General features: G+C 42.8%; 1 protein-coding gene across 4 annotated transcripts; it reads right to left on the minus strand.

The window, feature by feature from the left end:
• Positions 1-7,386: 7,386 nt before the first annotated feature.
• On the minus strand, positions 7,387-18,172 carry rplp0 (ribosomal protein, large, P0). 4 transcript variants are annotated; one of them, XM_078226871.1, is made up of 8 exons: positions 18,097-18,172; positions 13,234-13,338; positions 11,905-12,080; positions 11,710-11,797; positions 10,949-11,095; positions 10,122-10,307; positions 9,278-9,418; positions 7,387-7,594 (listed from the first exon to the last, which is right to left on the minus strand). In XM_078226871.1, the coding sequence occupies exons 2-8, from the start codon at positions 13,285-13,287 to the stop codon at positions 7,448-7,450; spliced, it is 939 nt and encodes a 312-aa protein (XP_078082997.1). In that variant the 5' UTR covers positions 13,288-13,338; positions 18,097-18,172; the 3' UTR covers positions 7,387-7,447. The 4 variants fall into 4 exon arrangements, with proteins under 4 accessions (XP_078082997.1, XP_078082998.1, XP_078082999.1 ...); XM_078226872.1 differs by having other exon boundaries at positions 18,033-18,116; XM_078226873.1 differs by having other exon boundaries at positions 17,627-18,097.
• Positions 18,173-19,808: the final 1,636 nt, after the last annotated feature.

Raw genomic sequence — 19,808 nt, forward strand, 5'->3', positions numbered from 1 at the left:
TTATGCACTATTCACCATAGTTTTATCATTCATTTCATCTACCTATGTCCCTTTGAAACTTGCTGCTTTCACTGGCACCACCTACTGTCCTGTCTGGTCTATATCTGAGAATGTAATGGCTGCAGATAAAGGGATTAATTAAATGACTTTGGACTCTAGATGGTATTTTCCAAAACTCACCAAGAAGTTTATAAGAGGAGGAATCGCATTTTTTTGTAAACAATTGAATCATTCATTACATTTGAAAGTGAAATGCATTGCAGACATCTTTCCCAGAAAGGCAGCCAGAAAGTGACACAGGGATTCTGATGTGGACATGTGGTGAGTTGTTATACATTAGAATGAGAATTGTTAGTGTGAGTTTAAGCATTATTTGCCCAGTTGCTTTTTGACACAAATTTAGGGGTAATAGTGCACTAATAATTCCAAGTATTTCCGGCACTATCAGTTTATGTCAGTACAAAATATTTTTCTGACGATCAATTTAATCCAGAAAATGATTGGTAACAATGTATAATAAATTGGACTCAAGTAGATTACAGATATATTAGTGATGGGATAGAAGGTAAAGGGAAAAATATAGCAACCCGAATGATGGAGGTTTGCATCCGTCTATTCACTTGATGGATCAAAATTTGATCCAACAATTCTCTATCTCTATCTGTAACTTAGTTAAAAATCTTATTTTGATGTGATTTATTATTACATGAATTAGTATAGTGAAAAATATTGTTTTTTTGTTCTACAAAGCATACCGTACACAGGGAAGGAAAGGAGAGTGCAGAAGATAGTGTTACAGTCATAGCTAGGGTATAGAGGGTGGTTAACTTATAATGCGAGGTAGGTTCATTCAAAAGATGCTCACTTGTTGTCTATAATATCTATTTCTTGTTCTCATTTTTTTGTCGTGTTTGTTTTATCAACATTTATGATGGAAACTCCTGTGTAAACTATAGGTAGTCATGATGTGGAGATGCCGGCGTTGGACTGGGGTGAACACAGTAAGAGTTTTAACAACACCAGGTTAAAGTCCAACAGGTTTATTTGGTAGCAAATACCATTAGCTTTCGGAGCGCTGCTCCTTTGTCAGATGGAGTGGAAATCTGCACTCAAACAGGGCACAGAGACACAAAATCAAGTTACAGAATACTGATTAGAATGCGAATCCCTACAGCCAACCAGATCTTAAAGATACAGACAATGTGAGTGAAGGGAGCATTAAGCACAGGTTAAAGAGATGTGTATTGTCTCCAGACAGGACAGCCAGCAAGTCCAGGAGGCAAGCTGTGGGGGTTACTGATAATGTGATATAAATCCAACATCCCGGTTTAGGCCGTCCTCATGTGTGCGGAACTTGGCTATCAGTTTCTGCTCAGCGACTCTGCGCTGTCGTGTGCCGTGAAGGCCGCCTTGGAGAACGCTTACCCAAAGATCAGAGGCTGAATGCCCGTGACCGCTGAAGTGCTCCCCAACAGGAAGAGAACAGTCTTGCCTGGTGATTGTTGAGCGGTGTTCATTCATCCGTTGTCGTAGCGTCTGCATGGTTTCCCCAATGTACCATGCCTCGCGACATCCTTTCCTGCAGCGTATCAGGTAGACAACGTTGGCCGAGTTGCAAGAGTAGGTACCGTGTATCTGGTAGATGGTGTTCTCACGTGAGATGATGGCATCCGTGTCGATGATCCAGCACATCTTGCAGAGGTTGCTGTGGCAGGGTTGTGTGGTGTCGTGGTCCCCGTAGGGGATGGCTTCTTTAACGTGTTTAGGGTGGAAGCTGGAGACATGGAGCATCGTGAGGTTATCCGTGGGTTTGCGGTACAGTGAGGTGCTGAGGTGACCGTCCTTAATGGAGATGCGTGTGTCCAATCGGTTGCATTCTTGGATTCAAACATGTTAAAGAAGCCATCCCCTACGGACAAGCCCTCCGTATACACAGGATCTGCTCAGATGAGGAGGATCACAACAGACACCTCCAGACGCTGAAAGATGCCCTCATAAGAACAGGATATGGCGCTCGGCTCATTGATCAACAGTTCCGACGCGCCACAGCGAAAAACCGCATCGACCTCCTCAGAAGACAAACACGGGACACAGTGGACAGAGTACCCTTCGTCGTCCAGTACTTCCCCAGAGCGGAGAAGCTACGGCATCTCCTCCGGAGCCTTCAACATGTCATTGATGAAGACGAACATCTCGCCAAGGCCATCCCCACACCCCCACTTCTTGCCTTCAAACAACCGCGCAACCTCAAACAGACCATTGTCCACAGCAAACTACCCAGCCTTCAGGAGAACAGTGACCACAACACCACACAACCCTGCCACAGCAACCTCTGCAAGACGTGCCGGATCATCGACACGGATGCCATCATCTCACGTGAGAACACCATCTACCAGGTACACGGTACCTACTCTTGCAACTCGGCCAACGTTGTCTACCTGATACGCTGCAGGAAAGGATGTCCCGAGGCATGGTACATTGGGGAAACCATGCAGACGCTACGACAACGGATGAATGAACACCGCTCGACAATCACCAGGCAAGACTGTTCTCTTCCTGTAGGGGAGCACTTCAGCGGTCACGGGCATTCAGCCTCTGATCTTTGGGTAAGCGTTCTCCAAGGCGGCCTTCACAACACATGACAGCGCAGAGTCGCTGAGCAGAAACTGATAGCCAAGTTCCGCATACATGAGGACGGCCTAAACCGGGATGTTGGATTTATATCACATTATCAGTAACCCCCACAGCTTGCCTCCTGGATTTGCTGGCTGTCCTGTCTGGAGACAATACACATCTCTTTAACCTGTGCTTAATGCTCCCTTCATTCACATTGTCTGTATCTTTAAGATCTGGTTGGCTGTCGGGATTCGCATTCTAATCAGTATTCTGTAACTTGATTTTGTGTCTCTGTGCCCTGTTTGAGTGCAGATTTCCACTCCATCTGACGAAGGAGCAGCGCTCCGAAAGCTAATGGTATTTGCTACCAAATAAACCTGTTGGACTTTAACCTGGTGTTGTTAAAACTCGTACTGTAAACTATAGGTAGCATAGTCTTATCACATTTCCCCATAAATTTCACACTATATTTTCTGAAAGTTATATTTCACTAGAAATGAAAATGAGAAGTTTTCTCTATCAATAGGTGGGGAGGGGGCAATCGATGCCACAAGGTTTTATGTTCAGGTCAGAGGTCCAAAACCCACTCCATAATTTTCTTCCGTTTTGCAGCGCTTTCTGCAACTGATTACTCAACAAAACATATTTTGGATTGGACACAATGGCCAAGGAATAAAGGGTGACAGATAGTGGTTGAATGGAGCAGGTTATGCATCTATAAGAAAGTGAGTACATCTTAAAGACATATTCAGAAACAAATCTGGGCCTGAATGCAAAAGAGTCCTACATTTTCTCCCATTGTAACATCAGCATTAGATCATCTGGAAAAACCATGTACATGGCAGTGACTATCCATTTGTGCTTTTTCTGAAGAGTTTAAAGTTTATTTATTATTGTCAAAAGTAGGCTTACATTAACTCTGCAATGAAGTTACTGTGAAAATCCCCTAGCTGCCACACCCTGGCACCTGTTCAGGTACACTGAGGGAAAATTTAGCACGGCCAATACACCTAACCAGCACGTCTTTTGGACTGTGGGAGGAAACCGGAGCACTTGGAGGAAACCCAGGCATGGGAAGAACATGCAGACCCCGCACAAATAGTGACCCAAGGCTGGAATTGAACCCAGGTGCCTGGCGCTATGAGGCAGCAGTGCTAACCAATGTGCCATCGTACTGCCCTTAAAGGAGAGTTCCACCATCTCTTGACGAAGTTATAGCAGAAAACCAAAAGCCAAAAAATTCACGGTTTTTAATACTCCAAACACTGTCAGGAACAAAATTATGATTAAGGTGGGAAATAATCTGAAGTGCTGCCACAATTGGACATTTAACAGCCTCAGAGTATAAATGGTGGTTTAACCCGCTCCTGAGTTTCTTTTACGTAAACTTCTGTTGGAAGGTCAAGAAAAATTAAAACAATCCAATGTACAAAACAGAATAAATCAGACAAAATAAAGGTAACACTTTATTCAAAGAAACTGTACACACGGTTTAAAAATCAGGATTAAAACAAATTGGCATACATATCTCAGGAGAGATTCAAACTGCTTCAGGTGCTCTGTCGAGGAGTCGGTGCATACTCAATGGGCCGAATGGCCTCCTTCTGCACTGTCGGGATTCTATGATTCCATGCTCAATGCTTGGCTAGTCTTCCATTGTTTGTCCCTAACTTTTAAAAGCACCATAGAACCAAAGAAAAATTACAGCACGGAAAGGGGCCATTCAGCCCATCATGTCAATGCTGCATACCCTTTGCCAATCTCCTGAAAGGGACTACAAGGACCTCTATCTGTGTGACCACAAGGTCCAGGTGGAGCATTAAGATCCTGGGATATAATTCAAAGAACAGCAGAGTTGTTAAGTACCCGACTGGCATTCCTCTCTGAATCTTGGATCCAATGTCAACACTGTGGATTGGAGGGTCCAGTTGGTTGACAGGTGGCACAGAGTTTAGAATAATGCCAACAGTGTGGGGCTCGATCCCCATCCCAGTAGAGGTAGAGTTGGGGCCTGCCTCCTCACTTCGTACCATAGTAAAAATCATAGCATAAGCTGTGGATCGGTGACCTAGGAATAATCAACGATGCTACCCAAAGTATATGGATTTTGAATGAGTTAAAATCTCAAGAGAAACAGATCCATTTCCTTGTCTTTTGAGGACATAGCTTTCAGAAGGTGTAAGTGCAGAATATTTGCCACCTTTCCCCATCTAATAAAATCTAAAATTGTGTGCAAGTGTTCCTTGTTTCTCATTGTTTGTTTCCCGGGGGTCCATCCATTTCCCCCCTGAAGTTATGGTGGAAGACCAAGAGATCCTCTGTGGAATTTCCACACGTAGTAATTTTAATACATTTTTTCAGGGCTTCAACTTTGTGCTCCATAGTTGGTATTTTCCTCATTGTACAATTCTCAAGCCTTAACCACTATTTCTTGATTTCCCAGTTGTGGACGGAGAAAAAACGGCTACAACAATAATGGCAATAGTGGCTTTAAAATGGCTGTTTTGGCTGAGAGTGAAGCATACTGGGAGTTTTGGTTAATTTATAGATTAAAACTATAAAGTCAGAAAGAGGCTCTGGTCTGAGAGCTGTGATCTGAAGCTTCCTGTATTGGTCAGATCAGGGAGTTGTTTACATTAACCAAGACAATGCGAGTCTGATTTACAGCTGCTATGTATGGAGTATGCTGTTTGAACTAAGTGTAATTGCTTCATTGAAAAGTAAGTTCACTGGATGTTCGAGCCATGTGATTGGTTTCTGGTGACACAGTTGGCTGGATGACAAGAGAATCTTCCGGAAGCAAGTGGAGAATTGTGGATAAGGCACGAGTCCTTTGTTTGGCAGCAATAACTCCAAGAGACCAACAATCGAAGTAGAAAGGGTCGAGAGCTTCTAGTTTTTAGGTGTCCAGATCACCAAGAACCTGTCCTGGTCCCCCCATGCCGACACTATAGTTAAGAAAGCCCACCAATGCCTCTACTTTCTCAGAAGACCAAGGAAATTTGGCATTCAGCTACAACTCTTACCAACTTTTACAGATGCACCATAGAAAGCATTCTTTCTGGTTGTATCACAGCTTGGTATGGTTCTTGCTCTACCCAAGACCACAAGGAACTACAAAAAGTTGTGTGTAGCCCAATCCATCACACAAACCAGCCTTCCATCCATTGACTCTGTCTACACTTCCTGCTGCCTCGGCAAAGCAGCCAGCATAATAAAGGGCCCCACGCAACCTGAACATTTTCCCAAAGGAAGAAGGTGGAGAAAGATACAAAAGTCTGAGGTCATGTACCAACCAACTCAAGAACAGCTTCTTCCCTGCTGCTGTCAGATTTTGAATGGACTTACCTTGCATTAAGTTGATCTTTCTCTACACCCTATGACTGTAACACTACATTCATAGAGAAGGAAACGAGAATGTTTTGTCTGTATAGCACGCAAGAAACAATACTTTTCACTGTATGTTAATATGTGACAATAAATCAAATCAAATCATCACAAGATCTTGTACCCTGAAGGATGCTTCAGAGAGAACAAGATAGATTCTACATCGAGGATATTTCTTGGCCAAGGTTTTCCTAAACTCGGTAGTATCTATTTTCAGTTAAATAGTTTAAGTTGATGTTTAGTTAAAGTTCAGTAAAGAGTTAATGAGTTGCAACTGTTTATGTTCGAGTTGATGCCAGAAATGTTAAATAAAGAAATAATTGAATTACTGTCCTTGTTTGTCTCATTAAACTGGAATGTTTGGAAGGTGTTTAAATTATATCTGCATAACACAGTACTTGACAGGCTTTTCACTTTGGCTGAACAGTGGCTCAATTAGTTCCCTTCCATGAACTCTGTTGCACTCGGGTGAATTGGTTCTAAAGCTAAATAAGTTCCCTTTTAACTCTATTTGCTTCTGCTGAATTAAGGTGTTGCTAGAGGAACCCACATGGGTTCCAGCTATGTATTTTCCTCTTTTCAAAACTGGCTGACTTTTGAAATCAGGAGGTTTTAACTCTATTTCACCAAATTGCCTAGCAACCTGCACTTTCCCAGGCTGACTTTCAATTGACAGCACTATTTCCAGCTCCCCTGGGAAGCCAGTGAATGCTCTACGCCACATTCCCCACTGTGGATATATTTATCACAGCCGTAAGGTGCTTGTTTTTCCTCTGGCCAATTCTCAGCTCGCTTTGTGATTCATAGATCATTTGCTACTTTTCTGCCCACCTGACCAGTACATTGATATATTCCTGCAGTCCCCAGGCACCCTCCTATCCACTGCACGGCCAATTTTTGTGCTGCCTGCAAACTTCTTGATCATTCCCCTACATTTAAATCGAAAACATATCACAAAAAGCAGGGGGCCTAGCACTGAGCGCTGTAGAATCCCACTGAGTAACAGCCTTCCAGTCACAAAAAATATCCATTAACAATAACGCTTTGTCTCCTGCCACTGTGCAATTTTGTGTTAGAGAGTGAGAGGCAATACATCTCGATAGGAAGCATGATAGCCAATGTTAAAGGGGATGGAACAATGGACGTCTCAAGGATGTTGGCAACAAATCTCTGAAGATGACCAGACAGGTTAACAAGGTGGTTAATAAATCAAATTGAATCACTAGGCTTTATAACTAAGAGTACAATATCTAGGGAATTGTGCTAAATCCATACAAGACACAAAGCTCTGTGCCAGTTGGATTAGCGTCTCCAATTCTGGACAATGAAAGAGAAAAAAAAGGTAAACTACAAAACACAAATAATTGTGAGCACACAAACTCATTTCTGTAGATAAAATGTTTTATTTGGGTTAGGCTCTTCATTTATTCACAACTAGCTGGTTTTAATCAAACAGGCCAAAGCCCATGTCATCATCCGATTCCTCAGACTCTTCCTTCTTCACCTCCTTCACTTCCTCCTTGGCAGCAACTGGAGCAGCCTCAACAACAGGGGCCACAAAAGCCGATGGATCAGCCAGGTAAGCCTTCACCTATTAAGAATAAGGAACAATCATTGCAAAACATTAGCCCTCATTTCAAAATTAGAATATTTGCAGTTGTCCCGACATTTCACATAAACTTAAACAGTGACCGAGTAAAAGGTGCCAAAAGCACTCAGAGGAGCATTCGCAAATTCTGACTCTCAGCCAGGTAAGTGGCTATCAAGACACAAGTGGCCAGAAGTTTGCTAAGGAGGAAGGGATGTCTTAAAGGAAGGGTGTGATGTAGAGAAGTGGAAATTTGGGGAGCAAATTCCAGAGCTTCAGGTCTAGACAGCCAAAGGAAAGAAATCTAAAAAAGAATGGGAAGAACAGCAGATTTCCATCTGTGCAAAAGAACCAAATACATTCACCAGAATATCCAATTCTAAACTGTTTGACATAACCTATAAAAAAACGTCAAGCTGCAACTGTTGTAACAAATTTCAGCACATTAAAAAAAACATGCAAACTTAAAAAGCTCATTTAATTTGTTATTCGATATCTACATTGGAGTGATTCGGGAACAGAGTGCTTTGTGGACTGAATGTTAAGCCAAGAATTAACTCAGGTGCAAGTGGGATCTCTGCTAACTACTTCTGAAACTGGAATTTAGATTATAAGTTAGAATCTGACTTTAGAATTCTTAATACTGAAAAAAAGCAGCAAGCTGGTTAAAATACCCATTTTAACAGAAAATGCCTGGCAGTGGTAGCTGTCAATCAACTGAAAGTTCTGATGAAGGGTCATTTAGACACGAAACATTGGCTCTATTCTCTCTCCACAGATGCTGTCAGACCTGCTGTGATTTTGTTTTTGTGTGTTGAACTGAAAGTGGTTGCCTGAGTGCTAATTACAGTAGCAGGAAGCTAATTTAGCTTGTAACTCAGATGTATAAGTCCCAATATAAGTAGACAGTTTTGCTACTGCAAAGAATGCGAGGTTGGGAATTTAGTGCAAGTGGAAATTCAGCACAGAGGGGAAAGGAGGTGGTGCTTTTATATGTTTTAACTCCACTGGTTGGTGAGTGTTCTTTTTTCTCCAATCTAGGAGATTGTAACTTACTATCTAGTTATTAATTTTGTATAGTATTCAAATGAATAAATAAAGTTAGATAGAGATGGCAAGCCAGGTGGTCTGCTGCAACTGCAACATTTAGTGTTTGTGGGATGTCTGCAGCAACTGACAAAGCTGAAACACAGTGAGCTAAATGAGCACAATGCAAGTCATCATCAAATTGTATACTGCACTCAACTCAAGCTTCACCTTCGTGTTAAGTTCTCTTGTTTGGACTGAAGAAAGATTGAAGCTTTTAGCACTGCTCTTATGGTGGTACAAAAGATAATAAATAGTATGGGAAACGTAAATCCAGAAAATAAAATTAATTTGCAGGAGCAGGGATTGCAGGTCCAACTGGTAAGTGACAAATGATATCAAAAACCAGAGTTAGCAATCATTCTGTGCTGTAAGATTCTGAGCACATTGAATGCACTCCTTTAAGGCAGTAAAGGAGTGAGCACAGGTATGAATAAAGAGCAATTAAATGCTGCAATGGGGAACTTCAGACTCAGAGCGCACAAACCAAAATGGACTGACTGGGCTTCCCTCATCCATAATCATCAAGAGTGAACTTGTAATTTTGAAGGCATTTATATTTTGAAAGTTGGAATTCAACTTAGACAACTTAACCATTACCTTTTCAGCTAATGGGAAGGAGTAGTCTGTCTCCACAGCGATAGCCAGCACCCTCTTATAGCCATTGATGATGGAGTGTGGTATAGAGGCAATGGTTGGGTAGCCAATCTGCAGACACACACTGGCCACATTACGAACTCCCTGTGAAAACAATTGACACCATTAAGGAAGATGACAATAAACTGATGGTCCTAAATCATATCAAGAAAGGGGAAGCTATCAAAAGCTATGGGTTTGAATTAAACCGCAATTAAGTCCCATCCCAGCTCAAGACATTAGAAATTTCTGCCTCATTTGTGCCTGGTTCCCTCTGACCGTTTACCAATAACAAACGCTTGTAACTGAAGTCAGTGTGTGGAACAGAATTTAGCAGAATTTTTTTATTCATTCATGGGACATGGATGTCGCTGGCTGGCCAGCATTTATTGCCCATCTCTACTTGCCCGTGACAATGTGGTGGTGAGCTGCCTTCTTGAATCGCTGCAGTCCATGTGCTGTGGATTGACCCACAATGCCATTAGGGAGGGAATTCCAGAATTCTGACCCAGCGACTGTGAAGGAATGGCGATATATTTCCAAGTCAGGATAATGAGTGGCTTGGAATGAAACTTGCAGGTGGTGGTGTTCCCACTTATCTGCTGCCCTTGTCCTTCTAGCTGGAAGTGGTCGTGGTTTGGAAGGTGCTATCTAAGGGTCTTTGATGAATTGCTGTAGTGCAATGATCTTGGCTGATGGAAGATCATTGGGAGTTAGCATTTTGCAATTTCACCTCTGAACCCCACGGAAGGCAAAATACACTCATGGTCTATCAAATCCCAAGCAACAAGCTCTTCATTCAGCATACCTCCAGGAAACACTTTTGCAGGGTTTCTTCAGTGATATCCAGGACCTCGGGGTTGTACACACTGCCATTGTCATAAACCTGCTTGATCACCAAGCCATAGGAGAAGGGAGAGATGTTCAACATATTCAGCAGAGTGGCTTCGCTGGCTCCCACTTTGTCACCGATCTTGATGAGTTGCACATCACTCTGCAGGGCAAGTCAATGATTGGTCAGGATAAGAGACAACTTTCTACATTAAGATGTAGTTAGCAGTAAGGGACAGCATCAAGAACGAACTCAAGTTTTAAAGATAAAACAAGTACTATACAACCGTACAGTTGTTGATTCAATACTAGAAACAGCATGGGATAGGGATTAGTACAAATTGATGATAATGGGGGAAAAATATCAAGGGAAACCTGATCAAAGCCACCAAATTACATTGTCAGATAAAAATGGAGAACTTTTTAAAATAACCTCCCAAACATCAAATTAATAAATCTCCCATTAAAACCTATTTTGTTAATAAATCAGCAGATCCAATAACAAATAGCAGACATTGAAAGGTGCAAATGCTCCAGCATACAATGACAAGTGGACAGTTTAAATCAATCAGTTTTGGACTCTTCAACACTGACTAGAAGACCTGAACCAAGGAAAACAGTCAGAAAAACTATCCAAGATCTCAGAAAATGACAGGTGTAAGCATGTCAATTCTTAAGCTAAATGTTAAAACTGGGGAAGCAAGAAATTGAAGACTAGTTGGAAGCAGGTTTCAGTTCACTATGTTGATGGAAGGAAACCACAAATAAAACGAATACATTTGACCTCCATTTATCAACACTCACCAAAATTTCAATGGTACCTCTGGAGATCTTAGTGGTGATGCCCAAAGCCTGGAAGAAGGAGGTCTTCTCAGGACCCAAACCTGTGTTCTGACCAGGCACAGTAACCTCACAAGGGGCAATTGCACCAGCACGGGCAGCAGCTGGAACCTGTGGAAGAAACACAAGAAATGAGCACTGATGAGACAAAGGAAATAGGCATTAAACAACAGGCAGAACTAGATAACCCATTAATATAAAAATCCACAAAACGCCAAGTTAACTCTCCAAACAGAGAGAACATAGAATCCGTACAATGCAAGGAGAGGCCATTAGGCCCTCCACTGGCCCTATCCCCATAACTCCAGTAACCCCCCTAACCTATATATCTTGGAACACTAAGGGATAATTTAGCGAGCCCAATCCACCTAATCTGCACATCTTTGGACTGTGGGAGGAATCCCACAGAAACGGGGAGAACATACAAATTCCACAGTCACTCCCAAGGCTGGAACTGAACCCAGGTCCCTGGCACTGTGAAGCAGCAGTGCTAACCACTATGCCTGCTACAGGTTAGCCAAAATTCAAGGCTCCTACCAGGACAAAATGCACTTCCATTTTAGCGCAAAAATGTCAGTTCAGCACAAAATAAACTAGAAATGTTTGGTTTTAACAAGCCAAATCATTAAACAGTTGAAAAATACAATCAATTCTACACAAGCAGCTGATTTCTGAACTTGTTTTACCATTTAAAATTAGCCAGAGGAGCAGTTCATGGGTTTTACCTTGTTGGACAGCAGCAGGTCACGAATCTCACACAAATCCTCCTTGGTGAACACAAAGCCAACATTGCCACGGATATGAGGCAGAAGCCTGGTGAGGAATGCAATTTAAGAACAATGCCACACATACAAAACAATCAAATCAATTTACACTTGATCAAAATCATCTGAAAATTTATACTTCGGCATCTCACTTACTTTTCTAGAGCAGGATTGTTCTCCAGATGACCTCGGATGGCCTTGCGCATCATGGTATTCTTTCCCATCAGCACGACAGCTTTACCACGCAGTGATATCCGGATGTGCTGCATTTGTTTGGAGCCAACATTGTCTGCCCCAACAATGAAACATTTTGGATAATCATCCAATAGTTGCTAAAGAGAGACCACAGATAAAGCGTAAGCACGTGCAAACCCACTATCGCCTTTCCAGTTCTTTGTCTAAAACTAAGATTTACAGCTCAAATATGCACCCTACCACCAATTTTCCTGTGGGATTGTTCCTCGCTGGCCTACAGGGCAGAGTTCAATTATTCATGGAACGTGAGTGTCACTGGCAAGGCAAGCATTTGTTGCCCACCCCAAATGCCCTCAGCAAATTGGTGGTGAGACACCATCAGGAATTACTGCAGTGTGTAGTGTAAGCACATCCCCTGTGCTGTCCTGGTAACTTGTCAGCTTTTTGTTCCAATAGTTCTACCCTTTCCCTGTTGAGTCATTGTTTTAGGTTCCCCCCCTTACTTTCACCTCTTGATTTAGAGGTATTTTTGGGATGTCATTTGAATATTTTACAGTGAAGTCAGACAACAGATATCTGTTCAATGCTTCTGCCATTTCCTTATTTCTCATTGATTCCCGGGACACTCTCTTTAGAGAACCCACTCTCAGTTCAGTTACTTTTTAAATACTTGCAGAAACTATTTTCTCTTTCACTGTAATTTCTCCATCATTCTTTGCTGTTTTTCAAATTCGGTCCAATCTTCTGACTTACCACTAACCTTTGCAGAATTCTACACCTTTCCTTTCAATGTGATACTCTCTTTAACATCTAAAGTTAGACATTAATGGTGCATCCTTCTCAAGTTTTTCTTTCTCAATGTAATGTATCTTTGCGGAAAGTTATGAAACATCTCCTTAAACGTTGGCCACTGCATTTCTACTACCACTTAACCCGTTTTCAAAAGTCAACTTTAGCCAGCTATGACTTCATACCCTTGTAACCACCTTTAAGTTTAAAACTTAAAGGTATTAGATCTATTTTTCTCTTCCCCAAACTGTATATCAAATTCAATCATGTCATGATTACTGCTACCTGAAGGGTCCTTTACTATGAGGTTATTAATTAATCCTAATCACAGCAACTGCATTTTGAAGAATATTTAAAATCTAATATTCATTGATATTTGACTTCTGATAGGTCAGTGAGTAGCTCTCCACTGTTTTACACTTTTCTTAACTCCACTTTCATCAGGTCTAAGAAAAATAGGTGATTTGAACAGCTAATGATAAAATAGAAGGCCATACTCACAATAATTTTCAAAAAATAGTTGGACTTCCACGTTGCTCTGTCTTCCCTGGGCATCTTTAAGTGCTTCCAAGGATTGCCACAAACTGGTTTAAAGACAAGATTTTACTGCAGGATAATGAGAAAAAATACAATGAGGCAAACAAGACAACAAAATGCAAAGCAAAAATAAAAGCAAATTACTGTGGATGCTGGAATCTGAAAAAACAGAAAATGCTGGATAATCTCAGCAGGTCTGACAGCATCTGTGGGGAGAGAATACTTGCTGAGATTTTCCAAAACATAAAGCAATAAAGTACCACCCATTTTCAGGTATAAAGTTAAAGTTTTAAAATTTATTTATAAGTATCGCAAGTAGGCTTATATTTTACTGCAATTAAATTGTGAAAATCCCCTAGTCGCTATACTTCAGCGCCTGTTCGTGTACACTGAGGAAGAATTTAGCATGGCCAATGTACCTAACCTGCCTTTTTCGGAAACCAGAGCACTCGGTGGAAACCCACGCAGACACAGGGAGAACGTGCAGACTCCGCACAGACAGTGCCGGGAATCGAATCTGGGTCCTTGACACTGTGAGGCAGCAGTGCTAACCACTGTGCCACCGTGCATGTAAAAACTTCAGTCCCTTCAATAGCAGCACTTGCAACATGTACATATACGCCTAGTACACAAGTCAAATTAGCTAAGATAGGAAACCCTGTCAAAAACCAAACTCTTTTGGAAAATACAAGAGAGTGGAAAGACGGAATCAGATTGGGTTGAAGTGCTCCCTCCTTTAGCTTTAACAGCTCCTCAATATTCACAATTTGCCAGTGAACTACCAGTATTTATATCCCTTATACCCCAACATTAGTTATCATCTTCAGGCAATTGGATCAAACTCCCAAGATTGTTTTCAGCAGATTTATGCAGTGAGCCATTAAAGTCAGGAAGGTACCACATTTCATTCCTACTCCATCCAGTTAGCTAGACACAGCCAAAATCATTAGGAGAGAAAATTCATCAAAACAAAAACAATCACCTGTGTTTACTTTGCACCGTTTAAAACTTCAGCACATCCCAAAGCACTTTAGAGCCAATGAAGCATTCTCAAGATGTAGTCACCGTTATGTCAGAAAACATCAGCTAACGCGTACACCACAAACTCTCTCAATGAGTCAAAGGGCAAATAATCAGTTTTAATTGGCTGGTTGGGCATAAATATTGGCCAGGGCACGAAAACCCACCTGATCTTCCTCAATTAGTGACATGGGATTTTTCCATCCATTTGATAGGACAAATGAAGGCCTGGGTTTTTTAAATCAGTACTATCATAGAAATCATAGAAACCCTACAGTGCAAAAAGAGGCATTTGGCCCATCGAGTCTGCACTGACCACAATCCCACCCAGGCCCTACCCCCATATCCCTACATATTTACCCACTAATCCTCTAACCTATACATCTCAGGACACTAAGGGGCAATTTTAGCATGGTCAATCAACCTATCCTGCACATCTTTGGACTGTGGGAGGAAACCAGAGTACCCGGAGGAAACCCACGCAGACATGAGGAGAATGTGCAAACTCCACACAGACAGTGACCCAAGCCGGGAATCGAACCCAGGTCCCTGGAGCTGTGAGGCAGCAGTGCTAACCACTGTGCTACCGTACTACTCAGAAGCGTGACGAGATCATATTGAGAAATAAGATTCCAGGGTGAGTGGGTAGGTGGGAAGGGGAGTTGATATTTTCCCCTTGTGGGAGAATCTAGACCCACGGTGCACAGGATTTCCCATTTAAGATCGAGAAGAGGAGAAATTTCTACTGAGGGTGATTAATCTTTGGAACTCTCTAACCCAGAGAGCAGTGGAGCCAGAGTTGTTGAAAATATTCAAGGCTGAGCTACACAAGAATCAAGTGTTATTAGGGGTCAGGGGGAAAATCAGGTAGTAAAGTGGAGCATTAATCAAATCAACCATGATTTTATTGAATGGCAGAGCTGGCACAAGGAGCAAAATGGCCTCTTCCTGTTACTATTTTATGTTATTCTGGAAATAGGTGCTCCAGTCTGAGGGGACTTGAACCCACAACTCACCGACCTAAAAAGCAAGTGCTACTGCTGCACCATTGATTGAATCAGGTAGCATCTCTACTAGCAAACTCTGCCGAAAGCATAAGTGAGCAGCTTATACATATTTTCCCTCCATTACTGGCCATTGCACCAGATTCTTTGGGAATCTGTCATAGTACATTGTGAAGGAATCCCTAGCCTTTGTCCACTTCCAATCCAATCCAAAGAAGTCACCAGATTTCTGACCTCGAGGCCAAGTTTCCAGACTAGTGGGCAGACGGCAGTATTTCCGGCTGCAGCTTTACTGCAGCACTGATCCACACACATCCTTCCTACCTCCATGTTAGAACCAAGGCTCAAGTCTAATTGCAAAAAGCGGTAGTCAAACTTGTCCTTTCCATAACTAAACACTGAGGAAAGTCTTTTGATGTCAAGGCATTAGAGAGGATGCAGAACTTCGGTCATATAGAAAGATTGGAGAAGTTGAGACTGTTATCCTTGCAGAAAGGAAGGTTGAGAAAAAATTTGATGAAGGTAGTCAAAATCATGAAGGGTTTGAACAGTGTAGATAGAAATAAACTGTTCACGTTTGTAAAAGTATCAAGAGCCAGAGAGCAGATTTAAGGTAAATGGCAGAAGAAGCAATAGGACAAAATGAGGAATAAGCTTTTCGTGCAGTGGTTAGGATCTAGAATGTACTGCCTGAGAGTGTGGTGGAGGCAGATTTAATTGAGGCTTTTAAAAGGTACTTGGATCATAATCATGAAAAAGGAAAAAATGCAGAAAAGCTAGGGGAGTGCTACTAGTACATTACTTCTTCAGAGAGGCAACACAAACACAATGGGCCAAATGGCCTACTTCTGTGCTGTACACAACAGGACAATAATTGATGCATGGACATACACAGACAAGCTCATATTTAAGAATAGACCTGCAACCAAATAGATCAAAAAGAACAGACTGCCCTACCAGTAGCAACAGCTCTCGAAATTGGTGGGAAGCAAATAAAAATTTAAACTCTAGACAGGTTTGGGCAAAGGGATTAAATGAATACATCTTGCAATGTTGCCACAGGCACAATAGCTAGCCCCAATCCACATTGTCAACTTGGTTTAGTGGTGGACTCAAGTCAGATGATGATGGCGTAAAGAAGCAGTCCGTGGAGTACTGTGCTCAGTTCTGGTCGCCTCATTACAGGAAGGATGTGGAAAAGATTGAAAGGGTGCAGAGCCGATTTACAAGGATGTTGCCTGGATTGAGTGGCATGCCTTATGAGGATAGGCTGAGGGAGCTCGGTCTTTTCTCCTTGGAGAGACGTAGGATGAGAGGAGACCTAATAGAGGTACATAAGATGTTGAGAGGCATAGATCGGGTGGACTCTCAGAGGCTTTTTCCCAGGGTGGAAATGACTGCTACTAGAGGACACACGTTTAAGGTGCTGTAGGTACAGGGGAAATGTTAGGGGGAAGTTTTTCACACAGAGGGTGGTGGGCGAGTGGAATCGGCTGCCGTCAGTGGTGGTGGAGGCAAACTCAATAGGGTCTTTTAAGAGACTCCTGGATGAGTACATGGGACTTAATAGGATGAAGGGTTATAAGTAGGCCTAAAAGGTAGGGATATGTTCGGCACAACTTGTGGGGCCGAAGGGCCTGTTTTGTGCTGTAGTTTTCTATGTTTCTATTAGAATGTTAGGCACATAATCCAGATACGTGTGTAGCATTGATGGCAATGCTGCATTTCAAGATGCTTTTCCTTTCATTTGAGACATCAAACCATGGCCCAGTCTAACTTTTCAAATGAAAAGGGCAGGGAATTACTCTGCAGCCTCCTGGTCAATATCTATTCCATATTCAGAATTATGAAAACAGACGTTTAACCAGATCACACATAATCCCAATTCCTACTGTCCTTTATATAGAGGAAGTGCTTGATTCGATGTCACATGTATTAACATATACTGAAAAGTATTGTTTCTTGCGCGCCATACAGACAAAACATACCGTTCATAGAGAAGGAAATGAGTGAGTGCAGAATATAGTGTTACAGTCATAGCTGGGGTGTAGAGAAAGATCAATTAATGCAAGGCAAGTCCATTCAACTCTGACAGCAGCAGGGAAGAAGCTGTTCTTGAGTGAGTATTGTTGACTTCATTACTATACTGCTTAGCTTAACTTGAAAATTATGCCTCACTATGGAATTCACAATGGGAGGAAATAATTTTACTTTTAATTTACCCTTTCAAATTATCTTAGGAGTTCAGGTTAACTTACTGTACAATCTGATATTTGTATAGCGTGCCTTAATAACGTAAATTGGTAAAAGAATTCCATTAGAATAGGGATTACATTTCAAAAGGAGGCAATTGGCAGCAAAAAAGATGTTGGAAATCGGGAGGTTGTGAGAATGCAAGTTCTTTATTCCTGATTCAGAAATGAAGTAGTGCGATAGAAATAATTTCAGGACAATCAGCAGTGAATGAGGGTGAAAGACCAGGACTCAATAAAACAGCAAAGCCAGCACGGCCCTGCCTGTCAGCGGGTTAGAGCCCAGGTGGCTGGCCTCAATGTGGGCCGTGGAGAGGCACCGCGACCGCCTGGCGGGTCTATGGCCTTAAGCCGGTGGAGGGAAGTAGCAGGAACTGGGACACGTGTCCGGGAGCGGCCTCCGGGCCCAGTCGGGTGAAAGGTGTCGCGACGCAGCATCGCCCAGGGTGCGAACCGGGCGAGCTAACCGCGAGTCCGGCTGCCTTGCCTGGCCTCGCCTCACACTCGGGCCGCTCTCTCGGCCTGGGCCGCACTCAAACCCTCGCACTCACCTCGAGCTCCGGAAAGAAAGGAAGAGGCCAGGCCCGCGCCGCCCCATTAGCCACCGCGCCGCCACCAACTGACCAATCACCGCACACATTGCGGTGAGGACTAACCAATCACACAGCGCGGAGCAGAGGGCTGACCAATCAACAAAAGGCTATGTGGAAGGAACAGCCAATCACAGAGCGGACTGCCTCACAGCGGACCAATCAGACAACGGAGAAGGCATGACCACAGGACAGGATCTGTCCAATCATATACCAGATGCCGCAGGAGCTTTCCCCCAATAGCCAATGAGACTGAGCGAAAGGCCGACCAATTGCGATTTTGGGTGCAGAGCTGTTTGAGACACGATGGTTGGTTAATTTCTCACTTTCCGGACAGTAAATATATGTGACAATAATAAATCAAATCAAATCAAATCCATCCAGATGGCAAGTGTTGGGCATTCAATAAAGAAGCTGCAACAAGGACATGTTTATCTTCTGGAGTTTCAAACTACTACATAAAAATAAGCCCAATTGAAGGAGAGTTTTGAAAGATCCGGATAAGGTGACCAATGAAACCACTTGTCAATGGGACCCTTTTTTTTATTAGTGTCTGTGGTGAACCATCGTTGGTTCCCACTAGGTAGTACTGAGCCAGGGTCTGGCCAGTACGACGAGTATGTATATATGTTGCTGTTGGGGTTAGGGATGGGTTGTTCTACTTGTTGCTGTTGGGGTTAGGGTTGGGCTGTTACACCTGTATTATAGTTATTATGGTACATCCCAGTCGGGCTCCGCCTCCTGGGAGAGGTATAAAGGTCACTGCTCTGTCTGGGACCCCTCAGTCTGGGATCGTGTACTATACATGGTAGCTTTGTTGTAATAGTAAATAAAAGCCTTTATTTCCTTGAGCATCTCAAGCCTCGTGTGTGATAACGCGCATCAGTGTCACAAGTAGGCTTACATTAACACCGCAACGAAGTTACTGTGAAAATCCCTTAGTCACCACACTCTGGTGCCTGTTCGGGTACACTGAGAGAGAATGCACTTAACCAGCATGTCTTTCGGACTGTGGAAGGAAACCCACGCAGACACAAAGAGAACGTGCAGACTGAGCACAGACAGTGACCCAAGCCAAGAATCGAACCCGGATCCCTGGCGCCGTGAGGCAACAGTGCTAACCACTGTGCCACCCTGGTCTATGTTTAAATATATTTTCTCTCAGAGGGTTGTGTGACTTTTGAACTCTGCTTCAGAAGGCAGTGGAAGTGAGAGTCACAGAGGTAGATTGATTCCATTGCCCAACAAGAAACTAAGGTTATTGGGGTAGATGGGAATGTGGAACTCGATGCAAACAGATCAGCCATGATCTTATTTAACGGTGGAGCAGGTTTGAAGGGCTGAATGGCCTGCTTCTGTGACGAACCCCGAGGAACTTAGCCTTGACCGCGAGTCAGAGTTTGAACTACATTTCCCGTCAGCTCCTGGGACTTTCATGAACACTGCAGCTAGGAACTGGCCACATATGCTTAATGATTTTTTTTATTTCAGGCTGGGCAACAGGCCAATATAGAAGAAAAAAAAATGAAACAGTGAAAAACTACAAGTCAGGTGACCTGAACAGGAGTGTCAGTAGAGAGAAGCATGGGACACAGGGAGGGGGAGAGGTCCTAGAAATAAAGTCCTAGGTAAGGGATAAAGATAGGGATCAGATTTAGATCCCATTGAGTCAA

This window comes from Mustelus asterias, chromosome 13 (genome assembly GCF_964213995.1).
Source record: "Mustelus asterias chromosome 13, sMusAst1.hap1.1, whole genome shotgun sequence".
In the NCBI taxonomy this organism is placed as follows: domain Eukaryota; kingdom Metazoa; phylum Chordata; class Chondrichthyes; order Carcharhiniformes; family Triakidae; genus Mustelus; species Mustelus asterias.

What these genes read in the sequence shown, in the direction of transcription:
- rplp0 (XM_078226871.1), bottom strand. Translation starts at nt 13,287, where the DNA reads ATGCCCAGGGAAGACAGAGCAACGTGGAAGTCCAACTATTTTTTGAAA. An exon ending in ACCTGCTGCTGTCCAACAAG is followed by an intron (nt 11,096 to 11,709) that starts GTAAAACCCATG and finishes TTTCTTCCACAG; the next exon opens with GTTCCAGCTGCTGCCCGTGC. An exon ending in GAGGTACCATTGAAATTTTG is followed by an intron (nt 10,308 to 10,948) that starts GTGAGTGTTGAT and finishes CTTGCCCTGCAG; the next exon opens with AGTGATGTGCAACTCATCAA.